Source organism: Stenella coeruleoalba, assembly GCF_951394435.1.
Source record: "Stenella coeruleoalba genome assembly, chromosome: 13".
Classification (NCBI taxonomy): Eukaryota; Metazoa; Chordata; class Mammalia; order Artiodactyla; family Delphinidae; genus Stenella; species Stenella coeruleoalba.
In genome coordinates, this window is record NC_137159.1 from 69,719,086 (window position 1) to 69,743,502 (window position 24,417).

The 24,417-nt window shown below is 56.7% G+C and overlaps 2 protein-coding genes across 4 annotated transcripts in view; one reads left to right on the forward strand and one right to left on the reverse strand.

Moving 5' to 3' along the window:
- LOC307196185 (otoferlin) overlaps nucleotides 1-17,187 on the forward strand; it is a 38,722-nt gene extending 21,535 nt beyond the window's left edge. The window contains exons 18-41 of one of the 2 annotated variants that reach the window (XM_079940941.1): nucleotides 279-468; nucleotides 550-674; nucleotides 1,030-1,164; nucleotides 1,865-2,026; nucleotides 2,235-2,354; nucleotides 2,867-3,028; nucleotides 3,112-3,274; nucleotides 3,719-3,849; nucleotides 5,357-5,386; nucleotides 5,810-5,941; nucleotides 7,636-7,702; nucleotides 8,599-8,735; nucleotides 8,839-8,973; nucleotides 9,444-9,581; nucleotides 9,884-10,011; nucleotides 10,127-10,297; nucleotides 10,943-11,103; nucleotides 11,776-11,918; nucleotides 12,289-12,377; nucleotides 13,878-13,976; nucleotides 14,131-14,372; nucleotides 14,500-14,678; nucleotides 14,784-14,884; nucleotides 17,002-17,187. In XM_079940941.1, coding sequence (XP_079797067.1) covers nucleotides 279-468; nucleotides 550-674; nucleotides 1,030-1,164; nucleotides 1,865-2,026; nucleotides 2,235-2,354; nucleotides 2,867-3,028; nucleotides 3,112-3,274; nucleotides 3,719-3,849; nucleotides 5,357-5,386; nucleotides 5,810-5,941; nucleotides 7,636-7,702; nucleotides 8,599-8,735; nucleotides 8,839-8,973; nucleotides 9,444-9,581; nucleotides 9,884-10,011; nucleotides 10,127-10,297; nucleotides 10,943-11,103; nucleotides 11,776-11,918; nucleotides 12,289-12,377; nucleotides 13,878-13,976; nucleotides 14,131-14,372; nucleotides 14,500-14,678; nucleotides 14,784-14,884; nucleotides 17,002-17,182 — 3,321 coding nt within the window. In that variant the 3' untranslated portion in view covers nucleotides 17,183-17,187. The remainder of the gene's footprint in view (nucleotides 1-278; nucleotides 469-549; nucleotides 675-1,029; nucleotides 1,165-1,864; nucleotides 2,027-2,234; nucleotides 2,355-2,866; nucleotides 3,029-3,111; nucleotides 3,275-3,718; nucleotides 3,850-5,356; nucleotides 5,387-5,809; nucleotides 5,942-7,635; nucleotides 7,703-8,598; nucleotides 8,736-8,838; nucleotides 8,974-9,443; nucleotides 9,582-9,883; nucleotides 10,012-10,126; nucleotides 10,298-10,942; nucleotides 11,104-11,775; nucleotides 11,919-12,288; nucleotides 12,378-13,877; nucleotides 13,977-14,130; nucleotides 14,373-14,499; nucleotides 14,679-14,783; nucleotides 14,885-17,001) is intronic. The other variant, XM_079940942.1, reaches the window with a different exon arrangement.
- Nucleotides 17,188-18,594: 1,407 nt separating this feature from the next.
- The window catches only part of DRC1 (dynein regulatory complex subunit 1), a gene marked incomplete at both ends in the record, with an annotated part of 46,133 nt that continues 40,310 nt past the window's right edge, over nucleotides 18,595-24,417 (reverse strand). The window contains 4 exons of one of the 2 annotated variants that reach the window (XM_079940898.1): nucleotides 18,595-18,651; nucleotides 19,785-19,887; nucleotides 20,244-20,387; nucleotides 21,499-21,647. In XM_079940898.1, coding sequence (XP_079797024.1) covers nucleotides 18,595-18,651; nucleotides 19,785-19,887; nucleotides 20,244-20,387; nucleotides 21,499-21,647 — 453 coding nt within the window. Of the gene's footprint in view, nucleotides 18,652-19,784; nucleotides 19,888-20,243; nucleotides 20,388-21,498; nucleotides 21,675-24,417 lie in introns of both variants that reach the window. The other variant, XM_079940897.1, reaches the window with a different exon arrangement.

Consider the following 24,417-nt stretch of genomic DNA (forward strand, 5'->3'; position numbering starts at 1 on the left):
GCTTTTTCAAGAGGTCAACCTCCCCTTGGAGGGAGCAGCACCCCCACCCCTGGGTCCAGCTGGCCTGAGCTGACGGGGTGCTCAGAGAAGAGCTGGAGAGAATAGGAAAGGGGTGGCGGGTCCCCCCCTGCCCGTGCCCTTCTGCCCTGTGTTCCGCACCACACAGCCCAGCGGGACGGCTGCGGAGGGCATGGCCCGCCTGCCCATAGCCTCCTCCAGCCTCCTGCCCCTTCCTCACCCCGTGGGCTCCGGCAGCTGACCCTGCACCCCCCCGCCAGCTGCCAGGGAAGCGGGGCTTCGGCTCGGCCGGCTGGACGGTGCAGGCCAAGCTGGAGCTCTACCTGTGGCTGGGCCTCAGCAAGCAGCGCAAGGACTTTCTGTGCGGCCTGCCCTGCGGCTTCGAGGAGGTCAAGGCGGCCCAGGGCGCGGGCCTGCACGCCGTCCCACCCATCAGCCTGGTCTACACCAGTGAGCGAGGGCTCCCGGGCCCGGGCGGGAGGGCACCGGCGGGTGGCCTGTTCCCTGAGCCTCAGCCTGCTCCCCCCACAGAGAAGCAGGCCTTCCAGCTCCGCGCCCACATGTACCAGGCGCGCAGCCTCTTTGCCGCCGACAGCAGCGGTCTCTCGGACCCCTTCGCCCGTGTCTTCTTCATCAACCAGAGTCAGTGCACAGAGGTGAGGACCCCGGGGAGGAGGGCGCGGCTCTGGCTTTGAGAGCACTGGAGGGGGCCTGGGAGCCTCTGGGACCTGGAGAAACAGACCAGCCAGTACCCCAGATCCTTAGGGGGAAGCCTGGCAGATAACTGCAGGCCCAGGCCACACAGAAGACAGGGAAGACATTGGCGGGGGGCTGGGAGAGAGGGTCAGGAGCAGACCTCACATCAGCCTTCATTTTAAGATTCCCAGAAGAGTCAGGGGACACGGCGCTCGTGCTCCCGCGTCCCCTTGAAACCACAGTGACTGGGGGTGACTCCTCTTCGGGTGTTGCCCACCCACCATTGCTTACCTGTGCCCCCCCTCCATGCTGCAGGTGCTGAATGAGACCCTGTGCCCCACCTGGGACCAGATGCTGGTGTTCGACAACCTGGAGCTCTATGGCGAAGCTCATGAGTTGCGGGACGACCCCCCCATCATTGTCATCGAAATCTACGACCAGGACAGCATGGTATGGGTGGGCTCTGGCACCAGGGACCACGCCTCCTCCCCCGCACTCCACCTGCGTTAGCGGTCACCTCCACAGCCCACCCCCAGAGCCCCTTGGCCAGGGTGCTTGCCGGGGAAGCTGGGAGTCTGGGCTGCTGACCAGCCCCTCCAGGAGACCCCGGGTGTCTCCTGCCCTGTCACTGCAGCCTGACCCCTTCCCGATGCTGTGGGCCTCTGGGGCCTCAGGGAGGAGACAGGCCAGGGCGTCCCACCTCCCGGCACAGACAGACTAAGCTCAGACCCAGATGTGCCCCGAAAGCCTGCTGTCCCCAGCCTTCCCCCATTTGAGGGCCCCCCCAGCCCTGCCCACACCTACCACAATCAGTAACAGCCTCATAGCTCTCCATGGGAGCTCTGGAGTAAGGGAGTGGAGGATTAGGGTGACCCCTCCAGAGCTGGGGAGCCACTTCCTACAAGCCGCCTCAGCTACTGGGGTGCCCTGAGTGAGCTCTGGACTAGAGGTAGTCCTGAGTCCTGCATCTGCCATTCATTGCCAGCATGGCCTGGAGCTAGCCCGAGACTTGGTTTCCACCATCTGTAAAATGGGGTGATCACACCTGCAACTACATGGGGCTGTGGTGAGGACTGAATGAGATCCCAGGTGTGAACACGTTTGGTCAGTTCAAGCACCAAGAGGCCACCCTGGCTGTTTGTCGCATCAGGGCAAAACCGACTTCATAGGCCGGACCTTTGCCAAGCCCCTGGTGAAGATGGCCGACGAGGCATACTGCCCGCCGCGCTTCCCGCCCCAGCTCGAGTACTACCAGATCTACCGCGGCAACGCCACGGCCGGGGACCTGCTGGCCGCCTTCGAGCTGCTGCAGGTGGGGCTGCTGGAAAGAGGGGGCTGGGCCAGGGGCCTTTCTCCTCCCCATCCTGCTGTGAGGCCAGGGGGCTGGGGGTGTGGTTCTTGGGGACCTGGGCTGTTCAGCCTTCCCTGTCTCCCCAGATCACATACCAGATAACTCATGGGGAGAGAGAGCCCTCTCCCCGGGCTCCCCAGGGTGTGACACTATGTCCCCCACTCCCCAGATTGGACCAGCAGGGAAGGCCGACCTGCCGCCCATCAATGGCCCAGTGGACATGGACCGAGGCCCCATCATGCCTGTGCCTATGGGCATCCGGCCCGTGCTCAGCAAGTACCGGATAGAGGTGTGTGAGGACTCCATCCGGCCCCTCCCAGCCCTGCCCTGAACAGGCCCTGCTGTGCTCTGCTCCCTGGCCCCCCTCACTCTCTCTCCATGAGGGTCGCAGGCATGCATTACACTGTTGGCATCAAACTCCAGGGGTCTTCAGCAACCTCAGGTCATGCTCCGGTTTTCAAATAAGGACACTGAAGGCCCAGGAGGAGAAGTGACTGGCCCAAGGTCACACCCAGGGGCCAGTAGCAGACCCAGGCTCGCGACCGTCCGGCGCCTGCCGCTTTTGCACTGAGTCACACTGCCACAGTCCAGGACCCTTCCCGGCCCTCCCATCTGCCCCCAACACCCACCCTCACCCCACAGCGCCTTCAGGACACCCGCCCCTCCTCGGCTCTCCCAGCCCTGCCCCTCCTGATGCACGGTCCACCCACAGCCCGGTTCCTCCTCGGGTGGCCCTGCCTGCCCGCAGCTGATGCCCTTTACTGAGGGGCTGTCCTCTCCCCCCACCGCCCCCCCACGCAGGTGCTGTTCTGGGGTCTGCGGGACCTGAAACGGGTGAACCTGGCCCAGGTGGACCGGCCGCGGGTAGACATCGAGTGCGCGGGGAAGGGGGTGCAGTCGTCCCTGATCCACAATTACAAGAAGAACCCCAACTTCAGCACCCTCGTCAAGTGCTTTGAAGTGGTGAGTGTGGGCCGGGACCTGCCTGGGCAGAGCTGGGTGCCTCTGCCCCTTCTCTGAGCTCAGAGTCCCTGCCCCACCCCCAGGACCTCCCGGAGAACGAGCTCCTGCACCCGCCCTTGAACATCCGCGTGGTGGACTGCCGGGCCTTCGGCCGCTACACCCTGGTCGGCTCCCACACCGTCAGCTCCCTGCGGCGCTTCATCTACCGGCCCCCGGACCACTCGGCCCCCACCTGGAACGCCTCGGGTATGGCGCTCCTGAGGCCCAGCGGAGGGCCTCCGGCTCACAGGGCAGCCCACCTGGTTTCCTCCTGGGGCCATCTCTAAGTGGGCCGGGGAGGCCAGGAGGGAGGTCCCGCCCTGGGGGCCAAGGAAGGCTGCCCAGGGTGGCCCCAAGCTCTAGTACCAGAAAGGCCAGAGCCCAGGGGTCCTTAGAGGGCCTGAGGGCAGATGGCTTCCTCAGCCGGTTCCTGGAGAAGACCCAGGACCCCCCCATCCCAACCCCCCGAATCCCCCGCCCCCCGGCCTCCACTGTGTCACCCAGCACACCTCACCCTCCTCTCTGGCTCACCTCCTCCCTCTCCCCTGGAAAGCTCTAGAACCAGCTTTAGGCCTCTGGCCCTTCCAAGCACCCCTGACTCTCACGGTTCCGCCTGCTCCTCCTCGTCTGTCTGTCCGTCTCTCTGTCCAGGCGGGCTCCTCCAGGGCCGCCGTGTGCTGTACAGTGGGGGCCCCTCTTCTCACCCCACAGGGGAGGTCGTGGTGAACATGGAGCCGGAGGTGCCTGTCAAGAAGCTGGAGACCGTGGTGAAGCTGGATGCGGTAAGGCGCCTGGGGTCAGCCCCACGCTGGCTGGGGACGTGCAACTGCGGGTGGCACTTTCCCAGAGCCGGGCCACCCCGCACACAAGACGACACATTAAGTCACTCCTCCTTTGGCGTGCGATGGGCCAGGGCTAACCCTGACTGCACGTACGCACAGCCCCATCCTATACTGTCCTGGAAGGCGAGACTCTCAATTCTGCGCGTGTGTGTGCACATGTGCATGAACACGTGGTACACACGTATGAGAGACAGAGAGAGCAGTAACCGTGTGAAGTGATAGCCTGCAATTATTTTTATTCCAACAAACGACACCATAGGCAATGGATTCCTTGCTCAAACACCAGTGTTCTTTCCAGAGGGTCCCCGGTTTTCCTTCCCAGCCATTTACAAACAACTCTCCCAAGGTGTGGGTTGGGGCAGGATTTCCAGGTGGAAGCTCGTTATTCCTCCTGGCTTTGGGACCGGGGCTCTTTGTCTGCCAGAGGGAGACCTGTCACCTCGGTGTTTGGATGCGGACATGGCATCAGCAGGGGACGTCGGGATGGAGGCTGGCCTGGAGCAAGCCATCCTGAATCCAGACAGGACAGAGGGGTGGGAAGCAGGCTTCCTTCCCACCACATTCTCCAAATCCCGTTCCTGACTGCATGTGCGTCACACAGCACAGGGGCGTCTCCTAGCCTCTGAGATCTGAGTCCGGTCTGAAAGGATCCTTCCTTACCTCATCATCCTGGTCCCCATAGAGTCCCAGCCAGCAGGCTGAGTTAGCATCGGGCATGGCTCATGGAAAAGGGGAGGAGTCGAGGCCCGAGGCCTGGCCTGCAGGCCTGGGATGGCACTGCCAGGGGCTCTGGGGCTACACCTGGAGATGCCACACCCCCCTCGGCTTCCAGCTTCCTGAGCTCCTCCCTGAGAAGCCTGTTCCTCCTGGAGGCAGGGCCGGGGTGGGGAAGCCCCCTGGTTTCAGGCCATCAGTGTACCAAGAGGACGGCACAGACCTGAGCTGCCCCATCGTCCCACAGGCCCTGGACTCTGGTGGGGCCCTTTTCACCAGGTTCCTCTTCAGCTGTGTAATTTTGTGTCCACTTACTTTTTAAGGCACTTGTCCTTCATCCAGCCAACATTACTGACCTCCAGCCTCATGCCGTGTCCGCCTCCCCTCTTGACTCTGACTGCCCACTGCAGTCATCTGGGAAGTTTACAACTCTCCTGGTGCCCAGTACCCTCATTTGGACTCAGTGGAGCCCTGCAAATGATGATTCTTAAAAGCCCCCAGTAATTCTAACATGCAGCCAAGTTTGCAAACCACCACCCTGGAAGGTCTGAGGAAACAACTTCGAGGCAGACCTTCCACAGACCCAGAATTGGCCATGTGAGCATGGCGCTCACGACACAGGGAACATCCCTGCCTGGGCTCCCTCTCCTCCACCCTCCCTGGCCAGCCGCTACCTACCACTTCCGGCCCCAGTGGCTAAGTCTGTCCCTGTCTCCTTGGTTCCTTTCTGCAGGCTTCTGATGCCGTCATCAAGGTGGATGTGGTGAGTGTGGGGACCAGCCGGGGGGCTCTGGGGAGAGAAGACCCTGTACTACATAGGGTATCAGGCCAAGGAAGACAGCATCAGGGACCGAGCCACCCCATACCCCCTGATGCCCCGGCCATCTCACCCCTCCAAAGAGGCAGAGGGAGAGAGCTGTTTGGACTGCAGGGCCCATGAGAGGCAGTCCTGCCTTGGCTGGGGGCTCATGCTGGCAGGTCATGACCCTCTCTGGGCCGTGACATCCACTTCCATAAAACAAGGCCCTGACCTTGATGTCGGTAGCCCCACAGAGCCTCCTGGAGCCCAGGGCTTTCCTGGAGCAGATGGTCAGAATGAGTGGGGGAACCCCGGATTGTTCAGGTCTCCGGGAATGGCCAGGGTGCGGGGATATATGCAGGACTCTAGACCTAGCCAACCCTGCAGGCTGATGAGGAGAAGGAGAGGAAGAAGAAGAAGAAGAAGGGCAGCTCGGAAGAACCAGAGGAGGAGGAGCCTGACGAGAGCATGCTGGACTGGTGGTCCAAGTACTTTGCCTCCATCGATACCATGAAAGAGGTGACGCCTTGGCCTGGGCAGGGGGCCGAGGAGGGACTGGGCTGGGAGGGGTAACCCCAGCTCCACATCAGACCCTCCTATCCAGCTTCTTCCCCGCCCGCACCAGAGCTGGCTCCCCCACTCCATCGACATGAGCTTGGAGCAGGCTGTCTCAGAGCCTCGAAGTTCTAGCTCACCTTTTTCCAGGATGGAGGTCCAGTCTACCTTCCCTGCCTTGGTTTTCTCTAGTCCTCATTCATTTCCTCCACAAATACTTCGAGTATATATGATGAGTCAGACACCAACCTAGGGGCTACAAGAACCAAAAGATGAGATTGGCTACTTGCCCTGTGTATTTACTGGACATTCGAAATGGACATGCAAGCAGATACACTACCATGTGATAACAAAGGCAATTCAGTGCCTGGGGGCATCAGGAAAGGCTTCACAGAGGAGGTGACCTTTGAGGAAGAGGAGAAATACACACTCAGAGGCCAAAGGGAGCAACAACTTCTCAGTAGTATTTGCACAGCTATTATTATTTTACATAATAATACCCAGCTGTTTTATTTTACATGCCTCCGTCACTGTGGCTGTGAAATGTTCTTCCCCTGTTGTGTGCACACGGGTTCTGTCTGCTGAGCCAGATTGCAAGTTCCAGAAAGCTCATGTCTCCTCTCCCTTGTTTGTCTCTCTCCACACTGCCAGCCTAGCTCAGGGCACTCCCTGGCTGACCGACTGACCAGGATGGACATGTGCCCATGGTTGTGTTTCCTCAACCAAGCTGATCCAGCCACATTCTCTCCCCCAGGCCCTTCCTATGACCCGAGCTGTGTGTGATGTTTACTATCCATGTTAGAGCACAGGTTAAACTGCTGTAGCAAGTTAGATTGATGTGAACAAGAAGAAGGTTGGTATGGTGATTCAGTGGGGTCAGGGACCAAGACACTGCCATCTTGTTACTGGCGTCTGCGTGGTTAGAGATGGCTTGCCGTCACGTCCTAATACTGGTCCACGGGAAGGGTAAAGAGAAGAAGGGGACACATACTCCTTTCCTTTTAATGGCCCAGCCTAGAAGCTGCACATATCACTTCAGCTCACACTGGCTAGAATCGAGTCCCATAGCCACACTTAGCTGCAAGGGGGGCTGGGAAATGTAATCTTTAGCTAGGTAGCTGTGTGCCAAAAACTTTTAGAGAGGAGGAGAGCAGGTAACTGGGGGACACCTAGTAGTATCTTCTCCCACCAACACCTCCTCGATTCAAGTTGGCCAGCCTGGAGCTCCAAGAGGCTGCCCATTGTCTCGAGTCTATTCCTGTAATTTGCACAGGCTGTCACCAGGTGGCGGTGACACCTTGGGTGAAACGATGATTTAGTGTCCAGTGTGTACTGACTGAAGAAAATAAGGCACATTTTCTTATTCAGTTATACTTTTCTACATTAAAATAATAATACCACTAAGAAGCAACATTAAAGAGCACATATTTTTCAATCATACACAATTAAAGAATCATAACCCCTAAGTACAGTTAAGTCACATTGTACACATCATAAACTTTTTTTTAACCCGCTTAAGCACATCATGGGTTTGAAACCCAATGGAAAAGAGTTTCTGCCTCTAAGCATTTAAGACTGGTCTGACACCACAGTGTGGGTTCAACAAACACCTCCCTAGGAAACCCACCTTCCCTCCTCCTCACCTCATCTTTTGGCAGCAACTTCAACAGCAAGAGGCCTCAGGAATTGATTTGGAGGAGAAGGAGGAGATGGACAACACTGAGGGTAAGCCCTGGAGCCCTGGATCTCTGCCTCTCCCTCCCAGCCCCCCAGATCGGTGGCTCCCCTGCTTGTCACACCAGCTGCTTCTCTTTCCCCTTCCCATGGGCCCTCACAGCTGCAGCAGCCAACAGCAGATATCACCAGGCATCCCTGGGTACCAGAGAGCAGGCTGAGGCCCTTATCTAGAGTGGCTTTTACTCTGACCAGTTCAGCAGCCACAGTGAGGGACAGACATTTAGAGTCACAGAACATCAGAGCTGGAAGGGATCTCAGAGCTCACCCCATTCAGTATTTTCCAGACCTTTTCCATGGAACACTATTAATGGGTCTTCTGAAGGGAAAAGAGGGTTCTGGGGTCAAATGGGTTAAACAGGTCCCTTGGTGCGGGACTTCTCAGTGCCTTTAATGTACAAATGCTATTATAAATACCTAAAAGGAAGACATAATAAAATATTTCCCCAGCTTATTTTACACACACACACACACACACACACACACACACACACACACACACACACACATATCTTTTCTTTTAAAGCATTCCAAGAACGCCTACACCTAGTGTTCCACTGAATGCTGTTTGGGAAATGCTGATACAGAACAATCCTCTTAATGTTAAAGACAAGGAGACTGAGGCCAGAGAGCACAGTGAGCTGGCACCAGACCCAAGCTCCTTCCATGCCCCGCTCTGTCAAAGGGCACACAACAGGCTCTGCACATTTCTGGCATACTGGTGCCCTGCTCCCATGTGAGGCGGGCATGCCAGGCAGCATTGTCTGCATTTTCTACAGATGAGCACACAGAGACCTGCAAGTTAAATTAGCAAAGCGACAGAGCTGGGTCTCCAACCCAGGCCTTCCTGCCACATCATTTCTGCCCCCTTGTCTGTTTCTGGCCAGGCCTGAAGGGGCTGATGAAGGGCAAGGAGAAGTCAAGGGCTGCAAAGGAGGAGAAGAAGAAGAGAACCCAGAGCCCAGGCCCGGGCCAAGGGTCGGAGGCCCCTGAGAAGAAGAAACCCAAGATTGATGAACTCAAGGTGAGGGTCTGGGAGCAGACCTAGCCAGAAAGTAGGGTCACACCGGGGGCAAGACAGAGGCCAGTGGACCGGCCTCACCCCCTGACAGCCCGGCCTGGCTCAGGTGTACCCCAAGGAGCTGGAGTCAGAGTTCGACAGCTTCGAGGACTGGCTGCACACGTTCAACCTGCTTCGGGGCAAGACGGGGGACAACGAGGACGGCGCAACTGAGGAGGAGCGCATCGTGGGGCGCTTCAAGGTCAGGCAGGGAGCACAAGTGGGCCCTAAGTCCTGAGCCCCCCACCAGCTCTTCTCCCCAGCCCAAGCCTGGGGCTGACAGCCAGATGGAACTGTCAGCCAACCCGGTTGGTAAAGTATAAAAATACTTCCACGCTGATTGATAAAGATCATCTGCCCTAAACCCACCTCCCCACTCCACCCCCCTCAGAGTTGCCCCCCCCACTCCAGCCACTCCTTCCAGAACCCCTGACTCTCCGTACCCCAGCAACTAAAGGGTTAAGGCCCCACCGCAGCTAAAGGGTTACGGCTCCACCGCAACTAAAGGGTTACGGCCCCACCGCAGCTAAAGGGTTACAGCCCCACCTCAGATAAAGGGTTATGGCCCCACCGCAGCAGGGCGCAGACCCTCAGTGCTCTTGGCTATCTTGCATGCCACCCCTGCCTGTGCCACGGGAAGCTGCACCCTGACCCACTCTTGCCTCACCCCAGGGCTCCCTCTGCGTATACAAAGTGCCACTCCCAGAGGACGTGTCCCGGGAAGCCGGCTATGACCCCACCTATGGCATGTTCCAGGGCATCCCCAGCAACGACCCCATCAACGTGCTGGTCCGGGTCTACGTGGTCCGGGTGAGAGGCCCCTCACATCCTTTCCCCAGGCTCCCGGTCCTCCCGCCCAGGAAGGGCTGAAGCAGCTACAGACTGACAGCCCCCAACTGGAAGACACCAGGGAGGTCAGCTGGTCTAGTACCATCCTTTATAGAGGAGGAAGCCAAGGCCCAGAGAGGGTCAGGGACTTGCCCAGGGTCACACAGCAAGTCCCTGGTCCGTGATTCTGCCCCTCACTGTCATGGGACCATCAGGGAGAGGGGCAGGGATACTGGAAGATGAAGGTGCCCGGGCCCTGCTCAGGAGCACCCCTCCCATCCCAGGCCACGGACCTGCACCCCGCAGACATCAATGGCAAAGCCGACCCCTACATCGCCATCCGGCTAGGCAAGACTGACATCCGTGACAAGGAGAACTACATCTCCAAGCAGCTCAACCCCATCTTTGGGAAGTAAGGCCTCCTGGTGTCCCACTCCACCTGCCCCAACTTCCCCAGAGCAGACCACCTCCTACTCCACCCTACCCCAGCCCAACCCTCAACCCTTCTCCCAACCCTGTCCCACAAGGTCCTTTGACATCGAGGCCTCCTTCCCCATGGAATCCTTGCTGACGGTAGCCGTATACGACTGGGATCTGGTAGGCACCGATGACCTCATTGGGGAAACCAAGATCGACCTGGAGAACCGCTTCTACAGCAAGCACCGCGCCACCTGTGGCATCGCCCAGACCTACTCCACGTGCGTGGGGCAGGGCGGGGCAGGGCGCACCTACTACACCTTGACTCCAAAACCAAGATGCAGACCGTGGGATTTGGGAAGGTGGACATATTATGGTTTCTGTCCCAGCCAGGCCTCCACCCCGCCAGGTTCTGGGCTCAGCCTTCAGGGGCCAGGACTGCAGATTCCAAGACAAGGAGAGAGACAGGGGATTCCAGGACAGAGGAAGCAAGATGAGGAGAGAAAAGCGGGCTGGGAGGAGAGGCAGAAGCGCGCTAGGAAGAGTGCGCTGAGGATCTGGCCGCCCTGTGCCACCGCCAGGCTGCGTGACCCTGGGCAAGGCCCTTAACCTCTTGTGTTATCAGTTTCCTCAGGGAGTTTTTGAAGTTCCGTTAGAGGGGACACGGTGGGGGGATGGTGCGGGCTGCCCTGGGGGAGACTGGATACTCATCCTTGGGACACTGAGCATGTGGGCCGGAGCCCAGGGCAGGAGGGATCAGCCTGCAGCAGCCCTGGTGTGTCAGCTGATCCTGGAACGCAGGGCAGGGCTCACTTGCTGACACGGAGCAACGGTCAACCTAAGGAAACCGGCCAGGACCATCTACCACCTGGGGATGGCCCAGCCGCACCCTGAGCCCCACCCAGCCCATGTGTCTCCTCCGACAGACACGGCTACAATATCTGGCGGGACCCCATGAAGCCCAGCCAGATCCTGACCCGCCTCTGCAAGGAGGGCAAAGTGGACGGCCCCCACTTCGGGCCCCCTGGGAGAGTGAAGGTGTCCAACCGCGTCTTCACAGGGCCCTCCGAGATCGAGGACGAGAACGGTAACAGGATGCTGGACAAAGCTACGGGGGTGTCAGAGGCCAAGGAAGGACCCACACTTCCCTGTGGTGGGACCACCCATCCGCTCATCACCCCAGTGTCCCCCTCCTGTCCGCCCAGCCTCCACCCTTTCTCCCCATCCCACACAGCGCTTGCTCACTTGTCCCCTTCACTCTCTCTCCCGGCATCCCTGTAGGGTAGGGAGGTTCTCCCCATTCTGCAGATGAGAAAACCGAGACCCAAAGGGTTTCAGTGACTTGCCCAAGGCCACTCAGTTCTTACAAGGCAGAGTGAGGGCATAGACCCAGGTCAGTCTGGCTGTCCCCACACTTTCGCCCCCCTGGCACCTCCCAGAGAATCAGCAGGTATCTCTGCCAGGAAACCAGTGCCAGCCATCTTCAGGGTGCTGGGACAGGATGTGGGTTTTTCTCTTCCCTGACCTCATAGCCCAGAATTCTCTGGTCAGGTTCTCCCAAGCAGAGGAAACCCAAGGAGACAGACTTTTCTGGGCCCATGAGGCAGCTGAGAGCTTGGGCAATCCACAGCTCCCTCTGTGCCTCAGTTTCCCAGCAGTAAACTGGAGATGGGGCTTCTTTGTGTCCCTGAGTCGCTGGCCCAGCACAGGTCTCTTGTTTTGCTGAGCCCGTGTGTGAGCTCACCACTAGCACCCACAGGGCAGAGGAAGCCCACGGAAGAGCACGTGGCACTGTTGGCCCTGAGGTACTGGGAGGACATCCCCCGCGTGGGCTGCCGCCTGGTGCCGGAACACGTGGAGACGCGGCCGCTGCTCAACCCTGACAAGCCGGGCATAGAGCAGGTGACTGGCCTGGCCGGGATCTGAGGTTCTTTGGTATTTGGGATCAGGGGGTCCCAACCTGGGTCCGTAAAAACAGATCCTCCTGCTATTCACTGCGTTCCCTTCATACGCACGCACCATGGCCCTTCACCGTAACTTCAGGGTTTGAGTCTTCACTTTGTGTGAGAATTACATCAGCTCAGATGGAGACCTAGGGTATCTCCCTCAGAAGCTGCCACTGGCTATTGGTGACGTCATAGGAACTGCTGGCATCCAAGGATGAAAACTGATGAAATGGGTCCTGACAGGACAAAGGTTGGGAGGGAGAGGAGAGCTGGCCTTGCTGGGCAGAGGGAGGAGTCCGTGAGACCTGCCACACCTCCTTCCTCAGGGCCGCCTGGAGCTGTGGGTGGACATGTTTCCCATGAACATGCCGGCCCCTGGAACGCCTCTGGACATCTCTCCCCGGAAGCCCAAAAAGTGAGCTGCTCGGGCCCAGCACCCCTCCCTCCATGCTCCCCAAAGGCGTCCTTCCTGTAGGAGGCTCCAGGCCCAGGTCTCCCTAGTCAGTGCCCTGTGGCCTCGTTGGGGGAACAGAGCAACCCATCAGGAGGGCTGTGGGGCCTGTCCTGGGTGGGTCCCCTTTGCTGCAGCAGGGGCCACACCTCCGTGGCGAGGTCAGCGAGGGCTGTGAGTTCACACCGGCACGCTCCGGCAGACTCTGTCATCACAGACCCACTCCTCCACGTGCGGGCACACACACAGCATCCCCGTGGGTTCCCCCACACACACCCACGAGACGCAGAAGCCCTGAGAGCCTGCTCTGCTCCCTGACGGTCCCCGCTCCGGGCCGTCATTCAGCTCTAGCAAGTTTTATTTAAGGCATCCGCTGATGAGACGCACAGGGCGAGTGCCCAGGAGAGGCGGGAGGCCGGGAGAGCGGGGCGCACTGGGCCAGGAGCTGCGCCATCTGCCTCTCCTAGTTGACACTGGCCAGGTCACTTTGCCTGCCTGGGCCTCAGTTTTCCCATCTGTAAAGTGGCAGGATCAAGTCGCTGCCAGCACTGGCCTCAGCGCCTGCGATCAGGGCCAAGTGCGTAGGCCTGTGAGGTTGCACGGGGCCGCACGCTTATTTCAAGATGGCAGCCTTAAAATTCTTAATGATTTTTAACACAGGGGCCCGCGTTTCCATTTTGCACTGGACCCCGCAAATTATACAGCCCGTTCTACCTGGCATAGTCTCCGGGTGGGACCCTGAGTCTGCTGTTCCAGGGCCCGCCACCAGGGGATACCCCAACCCGTTATGTCTCCGGGACTTGCAGTCCAGGACAGAACTCCAAGAGCCGCAATCCAGGGAATTTTTAGTAGCTGACTCAACCTCCCTCCTAAAGGTTGAGACGTAACTACCTCATTTATCATGACGATTACACTTCAAGGGGAAAATCCCCTTTGGGGACAAGGATGTAAAGGAAATCAGATTCCATGGTGGTCCACAGCCAGCTGCTGGGCTTCAGTGTGAACTTTTATTAGAGCTGGAGTAGCGCTTCCGGCCTCTGGAGACGGGGGAATCTTGCTGCCGACTCTCCAAGCCTCGCTTCAGCCACACCCGCACCCCCCTGCACCCCCCACGCCCTCCCCTGCAGCCTGGGCAGCCTCTCCGAGGCCTGAGTCAGCCTCCCTGTCCAGAGTGTGCTCTGGGTCCTGGCATTCCAGCCCAACTGGCTCTCCCCCAACCCGGCTCTCCTCATAAGAGCCATGCTGGCTGGGGGACCCTCTTCTCTCAGCCGGGTACCCCCATGTCTCCCCATCCCCTCAGCTTCTCCCCACATCTGCTCCCTCAGCCCCAGCCTGACCCAGGCCCCACGCCCACCCCCAAGTCCCCAGGACGTGACCCGGTTGTCTCATCTCCAGCCCCATCCTAGCCCCAAGACCCTGGAGAACCCCCCCGTAGGCGGCTAATCAGCCCCTCCCCCCGCCCAGGTACGAGCTACGGGTCATCGTGTGGAACACAGATGAGGTGGTCCTGGAGGATGATGACTTTTTCACCGGGGAGAAGTCCAGTGACATTTTCGTGCGGGGGTGGGTGAGAGTTTCCCTGGCCGGGAGGGGGCTGAGCTGGGTAGGCCCATCTCCCTGCGAGGCAGGAGAGGAGGGAGAGGACAGGGGGGCTGTGGGTGGAGAGAGCCCCCACAGGTGTGGCCGCAAGTCTGGAGCAGGCGACGATGCTCCACAGGTGGCTGAAGGGCCAGCAGGAGGACAAGCAGGACACAGACGTCCACTACCACTCCCTCACGGGCGAGGGCAACTTCAACTGGCGCTACCTGTTCCCCTTCGACTACCTGGCTGCCGAGGAAAAGATTGTCATCTCCAAGAAGGAGTCCATGTTCTCCTGGGACGAGACTGAATACAAAATCCCCGCGCGGCTCACCCTGCAGATCTGGGACGCCGACCACTTCTCCGCTGACGACTTCCTGGGTGCAAGGCTGGGACCGGAGCAGAGCGGGCAGGGGAGGGGGAGGCAGGGGCAGGGGGAGCCCAGCCCAGGTTTGGGGGTGCGGTCAATAGTACCAGATGTCAGAACTGACTCTTGAGGTCGCCACAGGGGCCATCGAGCTGGACCTGAACCGGTTCCCACGGGGCGCAAAGACGGCCAAGCAGTGCAGCATGGAGATGGCCACGGGGGAGGTGGACGTGCCCCTGGCTTCCATCTTCAAGCAGAAGCGCATCAAAGGCTGGTGGCCCCTCCTGGCCCGCAATGAGAATGATGAGTTTGAGCTCACGGTGGGCACCACTACTGCTGGGCAGGGGGCAGGGCTGGGCCAGGCCAGGGCGCTGAGGGCCTGGCACCTAACCCGGGCACCGGGACCATTCTGTTCCTCTCTGCAGGGCAAGGTGGAGGCAGAGTTGCATCTACTCACTGCCGAGGAGGCGGAGAAGAATCCAGTGGGCCTGGCCCGCAATGAACCTGACCCCCTGGAGAAACCCAAGTGAGTGCTCTGCCGGTCAGGCCCCTGCCATGCTAGTCCCTGGGGGCACTGGAACGGGAAGGAGGGGCCAGAAACTTCTGGTCTCCTTGCCCTCCACTCTGTAGGCACCTCTGCCTTCTCTGTCCCTTCCTAGGCCACAGCCTCATTGCAGGGGAGCCTCCTCCCTCCTCCCCTTCTTCCCAAAATCCACACCTCCCTCTGAGCCAGAGCACGGGCCCCCGGTACAGGAGAGCTGCACCTCTCCCGGGGAAGGCCCCACCTAGCTGAGTCAAATGCTCTTCCTGGTGTTTGCCAAAGACAAACAGCTGCAGTGGTGGACTCTGGGGCCCCAGGCAGCCTTCATGGCTGGGGGGTGCCTGGGACTATGAACTCAGCCCAGGGTCGGCCCCCGTCCTGGCCCCCACCTTGGCCGGGGCCCTCCCCACGCCCCAGCCCTCAGCTCCTGTGGCCTTTCTCCATGCTCCCTCTGCTGCTCCTGCGGCTCCAGCTGGCCCCACACAAGCTTCATCTGGTTCTTGAACCAGATGGTTCAAGATGGTTCTCGAGTCTGCCCACTACTTGCTGTGGCGCACATATCGCCGGCTGCCCCTCCAGCTGCTGCCCCTCCCGCCCTTCTCCTCTGCCCTGTGCCTGGCTACCCGGTCAAGAAGACCCTTGGGGCCTGCACCCAGCACCCTCCTGGGTCTGGTATTCCTCCCTCCCTCCTGGACCGAGGGCTTATGAGCTGGGCAGCATGTGGAACACACACACACACACACACACGCAAGTGCACACACAAAAGTATGCCCACAAGTGCACACATAAGGATACAGACAGCAACTGTTAAGCTTTCGAACAGTATCATAGACTCAGAACTGCAAATAACTGTCTTGCATGTTCACGTATCAGGCCAGAGAGGAAGAGTAAATTGCCCAAGGTCACCTAGCCATCAGGGTAGAGCTAGGATTCAGCCTCAGTTTTCAAACTGCCAATCCAGTGTCCTTCGCACTACACCACTCCCTGTCCCAGCAACAATCCGGACAGACTCTAACCCAGTTCCACTGGCAGAAAGAAGTTGAGCGATGGACGGGAAAGGGGAAAGGCTTTGGCTGGGATTAGCCTCCAAGTCCTGAATAGTTTCTACCAGTATCCTCCTCCCAACCCCAAGCCCTTTCCTGCCCTGCAGGACAGTGAGTATCCCCATCCCATTCAAACATCTTAGTAACAAGCATATGAGGAGCACAGCTCGGTGCCAGGCGCTGGGCTGGGAGCTTCCCATGCACTTTCTCATGTCACCCTTTTACCAACCCCGGAGGTGGGGATCTACTATTAACCCCGTGGTACAAGTGAGGAATCTGAGGCTCGAAGAGGTGCCTAACTTGCCTGTCACCGCTGGGACTAGAAACCAGGTGCCCTGCGCCCACATCCCTGTTCTGCAGACCATCTGCGCTGAAAGGCTCTGGAGGGTGTGGTCCACGTCCTCCAGGAGCTGGAGGAATTTGAAGAAGCATATTCAATATTTTGATTTTCCATCTTGACATTTCATAGAACCTGTTGTTTTTGTAACACAGTCAACAGAATGTAAGCTCAACAAGCCCTTCTGGGCTAGGCGGCCCTGCAGAAGATAGAATAGCGATCCAGCCCTGACGGTGGGCAGGTCGGGGTGAGGGTGGCGTGTGCCCCACTGGGGCCCCTCACACCCCTGGCAGGACCTGGTGGGGACAGAAGCAGAAAGGGGGAGAGGTTGAGAAACACCAATCTCATTGAGAACATGGGGCAGCACCGGACCATATACAAGGAACCACTCAACAGGGGAGCTTCCTAATAATCGGAACTGCCTGCAGTGCTGAGGCTGCCCCTTCAAGCATTGACCCGCCATCACTGCAAGGGTGCGGGAGGTGTGATGCCTGGCCAGCTGCCAGAAATGCCGTCTAGGCCGCGGGAGGAGATGGGGCGCCAGAGGGCCCTGCGAAGAGGACAGGGAGTGCAGGGAGCGCACCTGGTGCTTAGAGATGGGCTCAAACCCTCCCTCCAGCACTCAGTACTTTGGGGACTCAGTCCTCTTGGGGTCTAGTAGGGCTGAGGGGATGGGGTGCCTTGGACATGCCACCAACTGACCAAGACTCTCCCTCCCCCAGCCGGCCCGACACGGCCTTTGTCTGGTTCCTCAACCCCCTCAAGTCCATCAAGTACCTGATCTGCACGCGGTACAAGTGGCTCATCATCAAGATCGTGCTGGCGCTGCTGGCGCTGCTCATGCTGGCCCTCTTCTTCTACAGCCTCCCCGGCTACATGGTCAAGAAGCTCCTGGGGGCGTGAAGGCCCCGGGGCCTCCCTGCGCTCCCCTCCCGGGCCTGGGCATTTGCCCCTCCTCCGGCATGGAGGCCTCAGGTCCCAGGGGCCTTCGTCCTGCTGGCTGGGCTGGTGACACCCCCTCCCTGCCTGTCCTCACCACCTCAAGTCTGCTGCTGGCCCGGTCCCTCCCCTCGGGTCCCTGCCTGCAGGGTGGGGAGTGGGGGAAGGGATGGGGGCTCCAGAGGAAGCCACCCCACATCCTCTGCAGGCCTCCCCGTAGAGCTCGAAAGCGTTAACGAAATTCACTGAGAATCGAGAATCATGTCATGGGCCAGTGCCCAGGGCTTTCCAAAGAGTTAATGAGCAAAAAGTATCACCCTCCCTTCCCCCAGACATCATCTTGCAAGGGCAGCCGACACTAGCAGATCCTTCCCGCTAATCCTGCGGGGTGACTGCTTCCCCGGGCCGGCTCCCCTCGGCCCAGGCAGCCACAGCCCTGCGTGCACAAGCCCAGTCCTGCCCAGCCTGTGGGTCCTGACGGCTTTCCAGAGCTTCCTCAGCCCAGGCTAGCGCTCGCAAGCCTGGACGTCCACGCCCGGACGCCCGTGCCCCCCTACCCGCCTGGCCCCTTCAGGGCTCACCCTTCCGGCCCTCCAGGGGCTGCCTGGAGTTTGCTTGAAGTGCTGCCCCCCTGCCTGTGTGAACTGGGTTTCTCCTGGCTGTTTTTCCTTTCTCGAGTGGTGATTTTTCTCTTAATAAAAGAAATCAAACACTGAGCTGACAAGTCTGCAGTTGTCCAAGTGGGGGGACTGATGGGGGGCAGGGGGCAGGGTTGGCTGGCAAACTCAGTACAGGATGGGCCCCTAACCCTTTGGGGGGCCTTGTGGCCCAGGGTTCAAGGTGGGCCTAAGGTACAGGACTGTCTGCCCAGGCTGCCCACAGGAATAGCCTCACAGCACAGCCCAGGGGGCACCGCAGGCTGGACCCAGGGGCCCCAGAAGCTCACAAAGGGTCCTGCAGGCCCAAGGACAGTCTGCAGGCACAGACCCTGAAATGGCCCAAAGCTCCCGCCGCCACCTGCAGACACCAGCTTCTCCCAAAAGCAAGAAGGGAGCCCCGTGCCACAGGCCCTGTCCCACAGCTACAAGCCTGTTGTCAAACCACAGCTCGAGGCTGGGGACAAAGTCCCCTCGTGACACAGAGGTGGGGATAGGGGCCCGTGTCTCACCTGACCTCTTTAAAGAGATTCAGACACAACTCTTTGAAGACTTTAATCATGCCTGCAGGATACAAGTAACTCCTCTTGTCACCTTATCTTGACAGGCCCGACAACAGCAGCTCTGGAAAACCCAGGGAGTGGGCCCAGGCAGCTCCCCAGGAGATGCCACCTGTGGCACCAGCGCTGATACCAGTGTCGGCCCTTTCGAGGTCTGGCTCTATTTTGTGGGGACCCGGAACACCTGAGTCGGAGGAACTTGCAGTTCAGAGTTTATCTGGAAAAGAGTAAAGGTCATGACACTTCCCCCAGGGTCCCCCTGCCACAGGCCTCCAAATCCCTGGGAGCACTTCCTCCCCCAAACACTTCCGGCTGCCTGGGAAAGCCCGCAGCCTGCCTTCCTCTGAAGCCAAGACCTGGGCTCCTCGTCTGGCTTCTGCTCCAGCTCGTCAGGCTCTGGTCACGTTCTTAACCTTCCCCTCTGATCCATTCTCTTGAGCCCTCCCCTCCGCTCTTGACCTGCCCACCCTATAGCCCCAGTGTGGCCCTGTGCTTCCCCCCCACCCCCAGCCTCCTGTCCACAGTGGCCTCGAAGGAAGTATGGGCCATACGGTTCCCAAACGTCTGAGTCCTGTCTCGGGCCAAGAGGCCAGCGTGACCCCCCGGCTCACCACATCCCCCCGCTCAGGTGTAGCAGGGGTCCTGAGACCTCACGGGCCACACACCCCCAGTGCGTGGGCGTGTGACTGGCCTCAGCTGATGACGGAGGACCTACGCTCAGCCCCGTGTTACGACCTTAAGCGCCACGTGGAGGATCCCACAGGAGCAGAGCAGAGCCAGCAACTGTGTTGCCGGTGGACTCTTCCCTGTGGAGCGGACGGGGAGATCCTTCCTCCTGCCAAGCCATGGGGAAGTTGCCCCAACTGTCACTGGAGCAGGCACGAGTGGGGGCCAGGGAATATCTGCCCCAGTTGGAACCTCCCCTCCCTCCCCATGTCACATCCTAGGCCAGACACCCAGGGCTGGCAGAGAGGGAAGAGTCTGCCCTCTGGGCAAGTTACAGAGGTGCTGAGTTTCGATTCTCCTTTTTGTGAAAGGGGGAGAATCACTTCCGCCCTATCTGCCTCACAGACTGGTTGTTAGGGACCAAAGAAGGAAGTTCATGTGGAAGGGCTCTGTAAGCTGGGAGGCCAGCACTGGCTTCGTCACTGCCTCTGAGAGCCTCCAACAAGCAGCCGGTGCTGAAAACGATGGGCATCAAAGGGACACTATCACAGCCTGCAGCCCAAAGCTCCCACGCCTCGCGGCAGGGTGGGGGCAGGGGTGACACCTCACTTCCTAGTATCTCCTCCTGTCCCACGGCCTCTCCCAGCATCCCGCCTCCCCTCCCAGGAGGGTCTCGTCACCCACCTTGGAGTCTAGATACTGCTGCAGCAGCTGCTGGAGCTCTGTGTTCTGCCGCTCCAGAGAACGGTTTTCTATCAGCAGCTTGGCCCTCTGGGTCAGGACGAGGCTTTGGGCAGAAAAATCGGTTAGAGGCCCATTGAATCCTCCATCCTCTATCAAGTAAGGGCCAGGGGCTCTGTATTTCTATCTGGTTGGAGGTGGAAGAGGACCCCAGAAGGCTCGCCCACCAGAGCAGCCCTCCCGCCCTGAACGAGCCAGGCCAGTGGGAACAGAACAGGGAGGGCGGGGCCAGAGGGGTCTCCCCAACACTACAGCCCCCCAACAGGGTTGCCCTTTGGCTGCTTTTCTCTCCAAGGGTTCACGGGACAGGGAGGCGCCAAATGTGGCCGTTCCAAGCAGCATCCTTCTCCTACCTGTCTGCCCGGCTCCCTCCTCCCCCTGGGCCATAACAGACACGCGTACTGGTATTTCTCCAAGGCTGTGTAGAGAGCGTCCCAGAGGTTCAGGGTGGTGGCAGGGATAACCGTGGTCAGGGCCTTCCAGTACTCGGAGTCCTTTGAGTCGTCTCGCACAACCTTCGGCAGCTTCACTGGTGCCCGAAAGTCCCTGAAGGTTGAGAGCACTGGTACCATCCTCTCCACCTGGTGTCATCCAGGCCCCCGAGCAGGGCCCATCACAGTGCCGCACCTCACAGACTTACTGCCTTCCCACCTGTCACCTTCCCACCCAGCTATACAAGTTCATCAGCTCGTGGAAGATCCTCAGAAAGAACACCCGCTTGTCATCAACGTTCCTGATTCCTGGTGCCATTGTCACCTTTGTGAAAGCATCACTGGAGTTTCATCCACCAGCTTTCTCTCAATCAGTTCACTTCACTGGCTTCATAGTGTATTACTCTGCCTATTTCTTCCACAAATGTAGCAAAGCAGCTCTCAAAATTTATCTCCTCTCCATCCCCTCTAGGATAGGCTTCATCCAGGCTGTTCCCTCCCACCTGGACAAACCTTCCTACCACTGTCCTTGCATCCAGCAGCAGCCCCCTCCCTGCCGCCAACGTGATCTTTCTCAAATGCAAGTCTACTCAGGGCTCCCCCATGGCTTAAGATCCTTTTCTGGCTCCAGGCCACTACAGGGTAAAGACCAAGACCTTGGGCAATTTGGGTAAGGCTCTCAAGATCTGGCCTGGCTCCTCTACCCAAGCCGGTCCCACTCCTCAGATCCTTGACACTCCAGCCATACCTCTTTGTCGTGATTCTTGAACCAGGCCTTTCCCTGTGCTGTGACATCCTAAAATGCCCTTCACCCCCCACTTTGTCCACCGAGGAAAACCCAGTTCTGGTGCCATTTCCTCCTAAAGCCCTCTCTGATATGCCAGATGGAGGTGACCACTTCCCCTGAGCAACATGACACCTCCATATGCTTTGACCATTGTTCTGATCACAAAGTGTTCTCCCCACGGGGCCTTCACACACAGCAGATCCCAACAGATGTTCGTTGAATGAATGAATGATGAATGAAAACATGCAAATCGCTTCTACACCCATTTCTTTCGTTGTAATGTCCGTGGATTCCTCTCATCCTCCTTCCAGACATCCTTCTACTCACTCCCCCCAAGTTCTGGCTCAGCAGCCTCTTCTCCCATCCCTGGCATCTGTTGGGCCCCCATCCCATCCAGCTTCCCCAGTTCTCAGGCAAGCCCTCCAGCAACACAGCCCACCTGGGTTTCCTCAGACCCGTGACAAAGGCCTCCAGAATCTTGAGAACATCGTTGGGGTGGATGAGCCTGGGAGAAGGCGGGGGCTGCTTCTCCTGTGGCTCCCGGTCCACAAGGCTTCCCTCCTTCTCTCCCTGGAGGTCCAGCTTCTCCAATGGTGATACGAGGCTTGTTCGCTCCTGTAGGGGAGACACAGATGCCAGGGGTTGATCTGGACAAAGGTGCAAGGGTAACCATGGCTGGAGGTACGCAAGCATGAGTGTATGAGGACAGAAAGAGGAAAAACGGAGAAAAGTTTACAGAAAGTTACAGAAGTTAAGGAGCGTCAAAACAGTGATAATGTGAGAATTCCCTGGCGGTCCAGTGGTTAGGACTCAGTGCTTTCACTGTGGGGGCCCTGGTTCGATTCCTGGTCAGGAACTAAGATCCCGCATGCCATGTGGTGCAGCAGAATTAAAAAAAAAAAAAAAAAATGCAGTGCAGCCGAATTAAAAAAAAAAAACCCACAAGAGTGATAATGTTCTATTTCTAAACAGCTCACAGGTGTTCATTTTATTGATATTCATAAAGCTTATATGATATAAATATCCTCTTGACTCATAATACAAATTAAATTTTAACTTTTTAATTTTAAAAAGTCCTCCTACTCCTGCCTTGCAGTTCATTCATTTTACTTCCCATGGGCAAACCAATGTTATCAGTTTCTTATGTATCCTCCCAAAGAAATATATATACATATAAGCACACACACACTTTCACTTTTTCTTCCAGTTTTACATGAATGATACCCTACGACATACATAGTAGAGTTTCACAATAAACCTTAGAGAGCTTTTCACATAAATACATAAAGAACTTTCTTGTTCTTTTTTTACAGCTGCATAGTATTCCATTGTGTAGGTGCACCATATATTAATCAATTCCTTAATGACGAAAATTTAGGTCATTTCCAATCTTTTGTCATTTCAAACAGTGCTGCGATGAATAAGCTATGATCAACACATCGTTTCAACTGTATTGAGTATATCAATAGACTAAAATCCTGGAAGAGGAATCACAGGGTGAAGTGTACTATACGGTTTTGTAATCGATCCTGCCAAGCTGTCCTCCACAGAGGCTGCAACAATTTACACTCACACCAGCAAATTATGAGCATGACTGTTTCCCAAATCTCAGCCATCACTATGTGTTATCAAACTTGCAGATTTTTGCCAACCTGACAGATGAAAATGGAATTTGAGCACTTTTAATTTGTATTTCTCTTAATACAACAAAGCCTGATTATATTTTCATATGTTTAAAAGGTTTTTTTTTCAAAGACCAGGTAATCATTTTATTTTTCTATTCCTGACACTCAAATTCATAGGGGGTGAAAAGACAATAGAACATAATCAAAATAACACACAAACACAATTCAAGAACACTTAACCAACTATTATAGCTGTTCTTTGTAAAATACATAAAAGTAAACAGAAACATCTTTATATAAATTAATGCTTAACAATCTGTATACACTGTAAAACAATGTTTAAAATTCACACTAAGATACTAGTGCAAGCAGTGGTGTACAAAAGTGTAAACAAGGTTAGTGATGAAAAACTTATCACCGACTTGCCACTTCAACATACTCTGCATTCACTCAAATACTGAAGGCCTCACCACGGAAAACACTGATCGCTTTTTGCGGTACACGGGCCTCTCACTGTTGTGGCCTCTCCCGTTGCAGAGCGCAGGCTCAGCGGCCATGGCTCACGGGCCCGTCCGCTCCGCGGCATGTGGGATCTTCCCGGACCAGGGCACGAACCCGTGTCCCCTGCATCGGGGGACGCTTTTAAAGTTATGTGACTACCTTCACCCTGAGTGCTCTTGCCTCAATATGGCAACTGATTATGAGTCCAGGTTAGGAGCAGCACCAGGGAATCCAGAAACCCATGTGAAGTTGACCATTCTGATGTGAATCTTTATACTTGATAATGAAAACAATTTCAAGGACAACTTGTATGTCAAAAACTGTAGAACTGTCAGCTCCCTTTTCCCCCGAATATTTAAAACTAAAATTAAATCTAATTCCCCCGCTTCATTGAAAATACACACTGAAGAAGAATTCATCCACTCCAGTGCGGCTTTTCCACAGATAATAATTCTGCATGAAATAACTCAAAAACCTTTCCCATTTCTGTCCTAAAATCTATTTGGGGTGGGGGCGCTCCTGAAACAAAGTTTACTTTGAATAAATTTGCTTACTTTACTGTGATTACTTTGGGTTCTGTTTGAAAGTGTGGTTAAAGCCCAGAACCATCAATCAGAGGTATTAAATATATTAACTATTTAATATTCTAAATTATGAGGACAAAAATTAGCTAGTTCAAAACTGCATCTTCAGTAGACTCTGTAGATTCCCTTTATACCCAGGGATATTTTTATCCAGGTGTGGGCTGGGGGTATGGGAGGGGGAATGGTTACAGGGTTCAAGAGTAGAAACATGGTTTTAACAAAATCCCAATCACTTTACATAGAGGTACAGTCCTATATTTTTAAGAGCTTGTTCTCTTTCTTTTCTTTTTTCTCTTTTTCTTTCATTCTTTTTCTTTTCTTTTTGTTAAAAAGCTAATTTGCATTTCAAAAGGACAATGATGGAAATGACCAGAAACATCAATATGGACCTTTGGGAACTTAGTCCTTAATTGAATATATACTGTTTTCTGAACTCTTAACTATGACCAAAAAAAAAAAAAAAAAATTTAAAGGTTTATAGAAAACCTTTAATTCCCTATTAATTTTGCATCCAGAAATTTATATTTGCTCATCTCTATTTTTCTCATGCTCTCTTGGAGACTTTTTGAAGCTTCACCAACTTTTCCATATGTTTAAAAACATCCAAACAGGGACTTCCCTGGCAGTCTCCACGATTCCAACGCAGGG